Source organism: Gavia stellata, chromosome 2 (genome assembly GCF_030936135.1).
Source record: "Gavia stellata isolate bGavSte3 chromosome 2, bGavSte3.hap2, whole genome shotgun sequence".
Lineage (NCBI taxonomy): Eukaryota > Metazoa > Chordata > Aves > Gaviiformes > Gaviidae > Gavia > Gavia stellata.
In genome coordinates, this window is record NC_082595.1 from 20,610,876 (window position 1) to 20,623,263 (window position 12,388).

At 53.1% G+C, this 12,388-nt stretch overlaps 1 protein-coding gene across 1 annotated transcript; it reads left to right on the forward strand.

The window, feature by feature from the left end:
• Positions 1-423: 423 nt before the first annotated feature.
• On the forward strand, positions 424-11,407 carry GTPBP2 (GTP binding protein 2). Its single transcript, XM_059828738.1, has 12 exons — positions 424-597; positions 2,981-3,007; positions 3,645-3,829; positions 4,131-4,239; positions 4,785-4,982; positions 5,260-5,434; positions 6,074-6,293; positions 6,737-6,872; positions 7,278-7,336; positions 8,082-8,253; positions 8,532-8,696; positions 9,158-11,407. The coding sequence occupies exons 1-12, from the start codon at positions 424-426 to the stop codon at positions 9,353-9,355; spliced, it is 1,818 nt and encodes a 605-aa protein (XP_059684721.1). The 3' UTR covers positions 9,356-11,407.
• Positions 11,408-12,388: the final 981 nt, after the last annotated feature.

Sequence of the window (12,388 nt, forward strand, 5' to 3'; positions counted from 1 at the left end):
CTGAACGGGGGACCCAGGGCTCTGCCCCGCCGCAAAGCCTGTGAGCTGCCAAGGGGGAAACCCGCGGGCACCGGCAGATTCCGGAGGGCAGGGCCGGGGGAGCGGCGGCACCCCGCGCGTTGCGCGCCGCGGCCGCCAGGCGGCGCCCCTTCCCTCGGACTTCAAGTCCCATCCGCCCCCGCGGAGGGAGCCCATAAGGGAGCGAGCGGGGCGCGCCGCGGGGCGCGCCGGGACTGTAGTTTTGAGCAGGCGGGGCGCGGTGCGTGCTGGGAGTTGTAGACCGAGCGGGACTCAGTTTCCCGTGGTGTCGCGCGGCGGTTGCTGACGCCGGGGCTGGGGCAGGGTCGGGGCGGCGGGGCTGGGGCGGGGAGCCCGGGCGGGGAGCGGGTGCCGCACCGGGGCGGCGGGGCCGCGCCGGCCGCTATGGACTCACGGGTGTCGGAGCTCTTCGGGGGCTGCTGCCGGCCGGTGGGCGGCGGGGCGCTGCGCGGGCGCGGGGGGGCCGCGCCCGGCGGCGGCGGCGGCTCGAAGGCGAAGAAGAAGAACGGGCGGAGCCGGGGGGGGAAGGCCAACAACCCGCCGTACCTGCCGCCCGAGGTGAGCTCCCCCGGCTGGGCCAACAGCCGCCGCGTCCCGCCAGTCGCGGAGGGGGCGCCCCCCGCCCCGGGGCCTGGCGCCGCGGGGGGCCGCGCCGTTCCTGCCAGGGCCGGGCGGGCCCGGGGGCGGGGGGCGCTGCCGCGGGGGGGCTGGAGGGGGCGGAGGGATGGCCCCCCACCGAGCGGCCCGGTGCGACGCGGGCTTGACGCCCCGCGGCAGCCCCGGACCCAGGCAGGTTTGGTCGCGGGTCGGGCTGGAGGCGGCTTCTGGAGAGGCTCGGCCGAGGGTCCCGGCGGTGTTGGTGCGGGGTCGTGCCGGGGTTGGGCTGGCAGCCTTGCGGGCGGTCCTGCAGCCTCGGCCCCGAGAGCGGTGTGCCCTCCTGTCCCGGTCTCTCCTCCGGGGTTTGACGTGGCAGCACACAGTGCTTGTGCCCCCAGTGCCAGCGAGCTCCCTGCGTGCTCCACCAAACCCTGTCCGTTAGTAGTATCTCGCTGTCTGGCATCCGTCCGTGGGTGCTTTGCCGTCTGGGAACTAAATAACTTCAGAAATAAAGCTTTGCTCAACTCATAGTCCCAAGCATCCTGTTCGCATCTCTCCCTGTGAGCCGATCTGGTGGGTGTTAAGTCCCTTTCCAGCTGCCAAATTCATAGGCATTGTTCAGCAGGTTCTAGTGACTCCCTTCCCAGCTAATTGGGCAACTGTTTTCTTACATGGAGATGCAGACACTACTGACAGAGCGTGAGGCACTTGCCTCTTCCAGCAGGGAAAAATAGCATTGGTAGTAAGTGGGTGTGTTGGTTAGTTCAGGCAGTTAGCACCGCGCTAATAGGACACTGCCACTGTGGGGAGCATTACATTGCCCCGGAGTCAATTGCTTGGCCCCACTCAGTGAGCTTTCTGTAAAATATATAAGAGCCTGCGCTGGGAGGGAGCAATTCCTCCACAAGGCAGGGCTGTGACTCTTGGCAAGAAGGGAGAACAGCGCTTTGCTACTGTGAGATCTTCTCTACGGGCAGGATCGTCCCCTGCAGCCACAGTTTAGTTTTTGTTCCTTTCAGCTGGAGGCTGGACACCCCCCTGTGGTTTCAGCACAGCTTCCTGTCCCTGGCTACCCTGTGCAGTATGTGGCTCAGCAAGTCTAGGCTTGTTGCTTTTCTAGTCTCAGATGCCTTGAAAGAGACCCACCCCCTTATTTAGACGACAGCGTAGTATGTGAATGTGTTTTTCTTAGAGCTGGAAAGCTGGTAAATGGTAAGAGAGGAAAACCTTCTGCAAATACTCTTTTCTCACTGCGTAGCTCCGCTGCCCGAGAGATGAGCTGACAATTCAGAACTTCCCTCTGTTGGCCTTTTGCTACTATAAGCACCGCTGTGGTTAGGAGCTGAGCTAGAAGGCAAAGAGAGGGCTAATGCCTCTCCTGACATGCAAATCGGTGTCTGGAGGAAAAGGAAGTGCTTAGTGGTGGCAGCCCCCTGTTTAGTCTGCCAGAGTACTTGCCTTCCTGCAGGCTCCAGTCCTTTCTCAGTGGTCCTCAGACTGAATCAGTGGGAAAATTACTTCAATATTGGCTATACGTTCGTTCTCTTTGGAAAGCTGGAGCCTGTTGTGGTTGGAGTGAGCTTGATGAGTACCCAGGCCTTTCTGTGACAACCCAGTCTGGCTCCAGCTCTTCCTGGGAAAGTTCTAAGCACCTGTATAGACAGTCCGATCAGGTCTGGTTCTCCAGAACTGTCATGCCGTTGACCAGCTTGCTGTACTGCAAAGAAGTCAGTAGCTTGCTTCCTTATGTCTGTAGTCCTTTTCTCTTGCAGAGAGAAGATACGCAAGGATTTGGAGTCAATGAAAAACTAATTGAGCGAGGGAGGGTATCAGTGTGCAGGAGAGGAGACAGTGACTTTTGTTCCCAGTCCCCTGTTTCTGTGCACATCGGGTGGATGGAAGCTGCTGGATAGGGTGGGAGTGGGATGCTGTGGGTGGCATTGTGAGTCATGGATGGGTGAGGGGGGAGACTTCTAATGATCTGCTGGCATGTGCCTTTTTTGAAACTGGAACTCTCTCTCTGTGACTGTTAGACTGGCCCTGTTCTTTTTGGCAGTAAAAAAAATGCCCCAAAACAGTATTACCCCCTGTGTCCCTCTCTAGTTTTGTCCTCTGGTTTTCATGATGTGGGATACAAACAGCAGAAACAAACCTAAACTAAGTTCCCGTTGAGTGTAGGAATGGATGGCAGAAGAGGCTGTGACCTAACACAGTATATTTCTGCCACTTTCCCTCTCTCTGAAACCATCAGCACGAGCTGCAGAGTATCTGGGCAGCTGATGCCTAAAGAAGTCCCCGCTAGCACAGCATCTAACCTTTCTGTCTTGTTTCATTCTCTGACCAGGCAGAAGATGGGAACATCGAGTACAAGGTGAGCCTTTTGAGGTTGTAGAAGGAGGTCTTCCTCCCAGAGGCTAATTTTGCAGTGAGTAACTTCACCAAAGACAGCATATGGGAAACATGTCCAAGGAAGGGACAGAAAAGTGGACACTGTACTAAGGAACTATCAGTCATCTTCTATGTCTCTGTGCCTAGCTCAGTATGCTGAGCTGGAAGAGTTTGATCTCAGAATTCGTTTTTAGGAATCTGTTTTAGGAAATGAGACCCACTGTGTTTTTCCTAAAATCTTTTTCCTTTTGAGAAAAACCTGCAGGTGTCCCTGATAACCATTTGTCACTTTCTTGTGGCTATTCTACCATTCACACTTGCTTAGCTCCTGTGTCGCAGATGGGTCCCACAGTGCTGTCTTTAGCCCCACAGCAGGCATGGTACAGATCCCTTTGGCAAGATGCAGGAAAGTTCTTCTACTGTATGTATGCACCTTTGTGAAACACTTTCTCACCTGTCCTATGGCTTCTGTGTGGACACTAACAGGGACTGTGTTTTCCAGAGCTGGGTCAGAGTTGGGGGCATTGCTTTATGGTGTCGGGTTAGGGAGTTGCTGGCTTGGACAATGAGATTCCCTCTGCATCCAGGCTGTGACTATAACTGCCCCCTCTGTTAAACAGCTAAAGCTAGTGAATCCCTCACAATATCGCTTTGAGCACCTGGTGACACAGATGAAGTGGCGACTACAAGAAGGCCGAGGTGAGGCCGTCTATCAGATCGGCGTGGAGGACAACGGGCTTCTGGTGGGCCTCTCAGAGGAGGAGATGCGTGCCTCGCTCAAGACACTGCGCCGTATGGCAGAGAAGTATGTGTTCCCTTTCATCTGCAGGACCCACAGGCAAAAACAGCCTCCAGCAGAGAGGTTCGGCCCCAGGAGACCCCTGTAGAGCTGGTGGCTCCATTCTACAAAGCCCCTGTATGAAATTCCCTCATCATGAGGCTCTGGAAATATGAAGGCAGTTATAGGGCTTTTGGCTGGAAGCTTGAGGCTCTTCCCCTGCTATCCCCGCTTTCATCCCATTCATTTTGCCAACTGTGATTCTAGAGGTGCAAGAGCTGCTGAGTACAAGTGTGTGTCTCACTCCTTCCTTTCATGTTTGTGGCAGGGTTGGGGCTGACATTACGGTGCTGCGGGAGAGGGAGGTCGATTACGACAGCGATGTTCCAAGGAAGATAACAGAGGTGCTTGTCCGAAAGGTGCCTGACAACCAGCAGGTAGGGAACTGCGACTTGGCCATCCTCTCCTGCTGGAGACTTAGAGGCTTCATACAAGCTCCTTTTGGGATGGGAGCCCAAAACCTAGAGGCACTTTCTCATAGATTGGCCCATAGCAGATGCTTTAAAAAGCTGCCAGAGGGAAGCTTGATGATAAAGCTTTTCATCTCCAAGACTGTGGTTGAGGCAGATACCAGTAAGGGTAATTGCCTGGATCAGAGGTGAGAAATTATTTGCCACTTCTATGGCAACAGTTCTGATGCAGGTCAGTGTGCAAACAAGGAAGAATTTAGAGGTCCTGCTGCAGCAAATGACCTTGTTTGTGGTATCAAAGCCTGATGTGTCATATCAAAACTCTGGAGAGTGTATCACAACTCCTGAGCAGTGGTTTGCTGGGAGCAAGAGCAGAATTTGAGCAAGATTACACTGCACAGTGTCCATCATGGACGGAGGCTCTCTGAGGCACATCGCCACTGCTATGTAGTGTTCATGCACAGCCAGCACGGCAGCGGTTAAGTTTCATGATTTCTCTGTTCTTCCTGTAGTTCTTAGACCTGCGAGTAGCTGTGCTGGGGAATGTGGACTCAGGGAAGTCAACCCTGTTGGGTGTCCTAACGCAAGGAGAGCTGGACAACGGGCGGGGCAGAGCACGCCTCAACCTCTTCCGGCATCTCCATGAAATCCAGTCAGGAAGAACGTCAAGCATCAGCTTTGAGATCCTTGGCTTCAACAGCAAAGGAGAGGTGAGGGAGTGGGCTGCTGAACTCAGAAAGCTGGAGGAGAATAGGACACCCTCCTGTTACAACTGTGAGTGGGACATGAGGGAAGAGAGATGGCATAGCTCTGTGCCCCTTTAGCTGAAACTGAGTGCTACTTGTCCATTTGTAACAGACATCGTTTCTTGCACCCATGGTGAATGATCTCTCCTCACTAAGGAGGTCAAAGTGGATAGGTAAGAGCTGGGTTTTCTTCACTTGCCTGCTGGGGCTCCTTCTCTCACCGAGTCCTTATGTTCCTCAGGTGGTAAATTACAGTGACTCCCGAACAGCAGAAGAAATCTGTGAGAGTTCTTCCAAAATGATCACTTTCATTGACCTGGCTGGCCACCACAAGTATCTGAAAACAACCATCTTTGGCCTCACCAGCTACTGCCCGGACTTTGCTATGCTGGTGGTTAGCGCCAACACTGGCATTGGTGAGTGTTGCCCTGCCTGCATGGATTGACAGCAACATGTGACGAGAAATGGAGAATGGGGGGAGTGGGACCTTGTTAGCTGGGAGCAGTTGTCAGAAAAAAATACTAGTCTGGAAACCTCGGCTGATTTCTTGTAAGCCAGTGCCTATAAGTGCCTGGGAGGGGAGCAGAGCTGGGATCCTCTTACCAGCTGTAGACCACATTAAACTGTTCTCTGGACAGAGAGGGTTTGTTTGGAATTTGAGGCTGTGTTTGTCAGGAAAAAAACCCCAACTTTGACATATTCTTCGGGGCACTGAATCCTGAAGTCTTGTAAAAAGGCAGCTGGAGTTCTCCCACATCTTTCCTTGGTATTTTTGTGGCTGTTTTCTGGCAAGCTCTAGCCCAAGAATCAAAACTACTGCATCTTTCTGAAGCAAACAGATCAGTCACAAAAATTCTCGGAGGTTTTTATTTTTCTGGACTGATGTTTGGTTTTGTTTAAAAGAATGATTTTGCTTTTTCGTTGCCTGATGAACTAAGCAGTTAGGGTGAAATCTCTATAGTAGGCCTGTGGGAGAGCCAGGAGACACAGCTGTCGCATAAACAAGCAACAGTGATGACTGCTACTGCACCTACACTTTCACTTGTCTCCTGCAGCAGGCACAACGCGAGAGCACTTGGGCTTGGCCATGGCCCTCAAGGTCCCCTTCTTCATTGTCATCAGCAAAGTTGACTTGTGTTCGAAAACCACCGTGGAACGGACAGTGAAGCAGCTGGAGCGAATCCTGAAGCAGCCAGGCTGCAACAAGCTCCCCCTGCTTGTGAACTCAGACGATGATGCTGTTACAGCAGCACAGCAGTTTGCACAGTCTCCCAAGTAAGGCACCATTCCTTTCTTCTGCCAGGAGCGGACAATTCAGACTGGGCTGCCGTGCAGAGCTGGGGAAGGGCGAGCACGGGGGCGGCAACCACATCTTGAACATCTTGGCTCCTCATCAAGTTTCCTACCTTTGCATTCTCCGAGAAGGCATTTTCCCCTCCCAGGTCTTTTTCTGGGCTCTGGGAGCAGAAGGTGCCCAAGGCTGCACTGGAGTTACTTCTCCATGACAGAAGTGTGGGTTGGTAGGGGATTGGTGCCTCAACCAACCTGTGAGGCAGGGGTTACTGCAGACTTGTACTTAGCCCCTGTGTCCTCCTGCTCTGGCCATTTATAGCTGTAGTCTCTGTCCTTTTGCTGGACTTGGTATATTCAGAATCCCAGCCACCTTCTGCAGCTGCGCTCTGGCCTTCTGTTTATTCCTGTCTGTTTGTGTCTGACAGCATCACCCCAATCTTCACACTGTCCAGCGTTTCTGGAGAGAACCTGGATCTCTTAAAAGTCTTCCTCAACATTCTCCCTCCACTGACCAACAGTAAAGAGCAGGAAGAACTAATGCAGCAACTCACAGAGTTTCAGGTGCGTAAGGGTAGTTTGTTTCCAGTTCTGGTACTGCACTCGTTGCTGTGACATGTGACAAACATCTGGGGGCTCTGGACACCATGGGGAGAGATGTGAACTCCTGGACTATCAGGAGACATTAAAGTAAAGAAAGGACTCAGTCCTTGAAAAAAGCCTGTTAGGCTGGGCTGTGTCCTAACCAAGGGATGCCCATCTCGGGGAGAAGATTGTTTCTCTGGTTGCCACTTAAAAAGCAGAGGTTCCTCTAATGGGAAGGCAGTGGGAGCTGGTGAAAGCTCCAAGATGGTGTCTGATGACCAGCAGAACTCACCTCCCTCCACACAAGGAGTGGGCAGCTTGTTCTCATTATGGAGTGGTATTTCACAGCTGTCTGAGCAGTTTATTCTTGTTGCCTTGCTTCAGGTTGATGAAATTTATACTGTGCCAGAGGTGGGGACTGTTGTGGGAGGAACTCTGTCGAGGTAAGTGAGGCCAGGCAGACAAGTGTGGGTGTGAACGGTTGCTGAAGTTCCCACAAGGTTAGAGTCACCCGCTGCAGATGGAAGCAGTGCGAGACTGCTGCCAGATGACTGAGCCAAGTGAGGGTAAAGCCCTATAGGTTGTTGGGAGGTGCCATAAGCAGACCATTGGTCATGTGGTGGCAAGCAGGGAGTCTGCTCTAAAGTTGCTGGATTAGGAATGTGACCTGTAGCGTGTTGAAGGAAGGCATGCTGGGACCCAGAGTCGGCAGAGATTAGCCATGATCCCAAGGCATTGCTTTCCTCCTTCCTCAAGCAGGAGGAGGAAGTATAGAGGGCAAGTCCTCCGATCCCAGCAGAGGTTAGCTGCATGCCACCCCATGAGAAGGCAGCTGTCCCTCAGTGTTTGGGAGTGATCAGAGCAGTTTGGCTACTAGCATATCCACACAGCACAGGCGTCAACTGCAGTCTCTCCAGCAGAAACAATGCGGTGTGGCAGAGTACTGGGGACAGAATGGCCCCTGTCTGAGGGATACCTAGTATTCTTAGGAGTGATAGTGTGGCTTTTGCTTCTACTGTAGGAAATCTCTGTTCCCACCAGTTTTGCATTCCCATTAGTTGGTCCCAGGTAAGAATACAAGGACACTCACCTCCTTGGCCCTGGGGAGTTTGTGCAGGTTGATCTTAGAGGGTGAAATTTCTTCCTTGTCTCCTGATGAACTCTGTCCCGCTCTTCTGCCCTGGGCAGTGGGATCTGCCGAGAAGGGGAAAACCTGGTGGTTGGTCCCACTGACGATGGGAAGTTCCTCCGGCTGAAAGTGTGCAGTATCCAACGTAACCGCTCAGCCTGCCGTGTGCTGCGGGCTGGGCAGGCAGCCACACTGGCCCTTGGACCCTTTGACCGCTCCCTGCTGCGCAAGGTGAGTCCTGCTGTTGCCAGGTCCCTCACTGGTCCAGTGAGCAGGACTGGAGGCTTCCATGGAGATCCCCCATTGGTAGGGTGGGAAGGAAGTAGAGATGTTTGCAGGAAACTTGCTGGAAGGGGAGGAAATGGCCAGGCTATGAAGTAGGATGCATACAGGGCCGAGAATGGGATGCAAGCCCAAGCCACAGAGTGGAGATGTGTTTGTGGGTTTGGGGGCTGTTCAGAAGCAAGGGGACTGGCCCTAACTGGTCTGAGCTTTGGGTTGTTGTGCAGGGCATGGTCATGGTGAGCCCAGAAATGAACCCCACCATCTGCTCAGTGTTTGAAGCTGAGATCGTGCTGTTGTTCCATGCCACAACTTTCCGGAAGGGGTTTCAGGTGACCGTGCACGTGGGGAATGTGCGACAGACCGCTATCGTAGAGAAGATCCACGGAAAGGTAGGCATGGGAGGAAAGGGGCGGAAGATGGACTCTAGGCATGGGAGGAAAGGGGAGGAAGATGGACCTCCCTGTGGTACTTGTTGGGATTCCACCACGCCTTCTAGTAAAGCTGGGGGCTACTGGTATCTTGAGTGCTGTGTCCCTTCCTAGGACCACGCTCCACCCCTTTATCCTGCCCATTTGGTTGATTTTCCTCCCAACATGTTAAAGGATTCCCTTCTCACAAAACAAGCAGCATGATGGACTACAGCAAGACTGTGAAGGGAGGTGAACTCTCCATTCTCCAGAGCTTGTGTCTTCCTGTCTCCCCCTATGCATACAATAATGGGAAGAGCTCAAGCCATGCAGTCTGAGGGAGGCAACCTGCTCATTTGCCTCATCTTCTTAGCATCCACATGCACCTCTCCTGCATGCATCAATATGGTAGATGGGTCTAAGCTCTCCCTTTTTCTCTTCAGGACAAGCTGCGGACAGGAGAGAAGGCAGTCGTCTGTTTCAGGTTCATCAAGCATCCCGAATACTTGAAGATTGGAGCCAAGCTGCTTTTCCGTGAAGGAGTCACCAAAGGCATTGGGCATGTCACTGACCTCCAAGCCATCACCACCAAAGAAAATGGCCTGGAGGAGTCCCTGGGGCCTGGACAGCTGAGCTTCTGACTACCACTACGTCAGAGAGACCTCTGCTCACCAACACCTAGGGAGAAAGATGGAAGCTCCCGTGGCTCTCTGAGTGATGCCTGGAGCTGCTGCTGTCCCGTTCTGGCATGGACGTCCCTCCTCCGCACTGTGAGATGGAGCCTGGGAGAGTTTCTCGCATTCAGTGCCGTACATGAGGCAAGTTAAGCATGTTCTCCACATCGCCTGCAGCTTTTGTTAGCCTGCCCTCCTTCAGAACAGATCAGAGGCACCTGCAGACCTGGGCAGGCAAGTTCTGGCTTTATTTACTGTTTGAAAATTACTGGTTGGGAGGAGCAGAACCCTTGAAGACTAGCAGCAAAGGGATGTTTTTCCATCTCTGACACAAGATCTGGTCCCATTTCTCTCTCTGAGCACTGGGTTGATAGCAATCCTATCTTGAGTCATCCTGCAGCACATCCGTCTGGGCAGAGGATGGAAGAAGCCCTGCTACCCACAGCAGGGGCTTGGTTGAACCTCTTAAAATGCATTCAGGACACTTTTTAACCATTTTAATCTTGGTTGGCTTTAATCTGCTGTGTGTCCATTTGTGTGTTAGTTTTGCATTACTCCAATGTGAGTGTCTTACTGTTGGACAAGTGTCCTGTTCCCCACTCACAGCCTCCACTTCAGTATCCCGCTTTCTGACTCCCAGGAAGCTGTGGCTGCTCCGAGTGGCACAGCCTCCCGACGTAACATCGTGAAGGCAGAGTTTGCACTTGCAGCAGCTGGGCAGGAGGTTGTTCTGTGGAGCAGAGCAGGGCCTGGGCCTGTGCTGGCGGGTGCAGGTTGTTTCCATGGATGTTTGGCTGTCGGTGTCACCTGCACGTTGGCAGCAGTGGTTTGCAGTGGACTCCCTGATGTGGCTGTTCCAAGTCCCAGCCCAGGTTGCTCCTGACACGCTTGCCTTAATGTGTGAGGAGGACAGGCTGTGTTACTAACATAAAGCCAGGTGACTTCTGTTGTTTAGATGTGATTTGACAGTGGCATGATTTTATTTCTGTTTCTCCTTGAGGAAGACTTCTTTTCTTTCCCTTGCCACTGGGGTTTGTTGTCAGAGGAAAGCTGATGTTGCCAGGAAAGACTCTGTGCACAAAGAGTGGAGCAGGTTTGTCTCCCACTTGCTGTCGTGCAGCTCCCCTGTGTAGCCTGGAGGGTGCAGCAGGGGCTGTATAGCTGTACATAGGCTTTTAGTTTTATTGTTCACTGTTAGACCAAATGTGTTTGCTGTGAGCCACAGGCCTTCAGCCAGCCCTGTCGCATGGCATGGTGGCCTGCCAGCCCTCACTGAAGAGAAGGGTGAGGGCCTGTGATAGCACTTGGACACCCAAACAGCCCTTCTACCATCCTGAGAGCAAATTCTGCTTCTGGGCTGCTGGCACAGGGAGTGCCTGGGGGCTGATCTGTGATGTTGCAAAGCTTCGCTCTCTGCTGGGCTGGGCTCTAGCAGGTGGGGAGGTGGCGGTTGCACCCTGTGAAGACCATGCTGAGGCATGGGGAAGCTGCTGAAATGGTGGTATCAATGAAGGGATTCAGAGGCAGCTCAGTAGTGACAGGAGTGACCTGTCCCTTGGGGGGAGCACTGACCCAGCTGAAAATCTGCTTCTTCCCCATCAGCCCAGCAGGGCACTGCTCAAGCAGGATCCCTTTCTTCCCATCCTGGCAGTGGTCTGGGTGTTATGGTGACATGGTCTTTCACCCATGCCTGCAAGAAAGTCAGACCCAGCTGCCAGCAGGCTCTTCCCTTTGGTGCTAGTTGGTCACAAAGAAAGCTGCCTGGGGGGTCGTGGGACTCCAGCTGTTTGCAGCAGCCCTGGTGTTTTCTGCCCCAAAGCGGGCATGGAATGCTGTGACCTTCTGTGAAATAGCTGATGGCTGGTCTCACCTTATCCCTGCCATCTGTGGCATGACTGTTCTTGGTGCCATGCTCTTCATAATTGCTGTTTTGTTGTCTTGAATTTTTCTAATGCTGGAGGTTGTCCCTGTTCCACACGCATCTCTATATAAATGTACAGAATAAAGATGTTTTATTGAGCTTGCTGGCTGAGTTGTACAATGAGCAAGGGTGGAGCTGGGCTTTTGCCCTGCTGCCCTTGGAGCTGGGTCACAGTTGGAGATGGCTGCCCTTCACTCCTTCCTAAGCTTCCTGCATTCAGCCCTATAAATACCATCCTGTGGTGTGGAAGGAATGTACGTGCGCTGCTGTTTACAACCATGCTCTCCTGGCTTATCTGAGCAAGCCTGGGTGTGCAGCCTGGGGTGACAGGCAGCCACGTCACCTTGAGCACAGCACTTTAGGCTGTTGTGGGCAGAACGGGCTGTGGCGGGTGCTTCCTTGCAGCCACAAATTCCACTGGAGCCTAATTAAAGGGACGCTTTCTAGGGCACACATCTAACCCGTGGTTTGTTTTTAAAAATAGCTTCGACCTTATCAAGGGGTTTGCGATTGCCTTCTCTCCATGAGAACAGCTTGTTCTCTTGGGACAAGCAGAGGCAGAAAGGCTTCCTTGTGGAGGTGACTTGTGTCACTGAAGGGATTTGCCTGTTCTCAACTTGTTTTTGTGTCAGGAAGTGGCATCTGCTGAGTCCGGTCCTGCCAGACACTTAGGAAATGAGACATGCTGCTGTCACAGGAGCGTGAGGCAACCCTGCCAGACTGGTTGCTACTTCTCTTTACATGAGGACTTTGGGAAACTTGTCACTTAGCCATGTGAGGACTGTCATTAATGGGAGTGACTCTTTAATTCCTTCCTCTGCTGATTACCAGCAGATCTGCATGCACCAGAATGAGCTTCTTGTGCTTCCTGAAATCTTGCAACAATTGTGTTGTGAAGTATTAGACCCCCCACTGACAGCAATGTAGCAGCTTTCCAGCACAGGCTGTCTGCTGGAAGGAGAGAAGCTCAATGGCTGCAATTAGGATAGTGCAGTTCAGAAATGAAGGGGAAATAGCACATGGAAATACAGCTGCACTTTACATCATTATCACTGCCTGAAAGGCGCTCTCCTGTGGCT

Coding starts and splice junctions, on each gene's coding strand:
- GTPBP2 (XM_059828738.1), top strand. CDS start 424: ATGGACTCACGGGTGTCGGAGCTCTTCGGGGGCTGCTGCCGGCCGGTG. Junction 3,830..4,130: donor CTGCGCCGTATGGCAGAGAA/GTATGTGTTCCC, acceptor TGTTTGTGGCAG/GGTTGGGGCTGACATTACGG. Junction 7,337..8,081: donor GTGGGAGGAACTCTGTCGAG/GTAAGTGAGGCC, acceptor TGCCCTGGGCAG/TGGGATCTGCCGAGAAGGGG.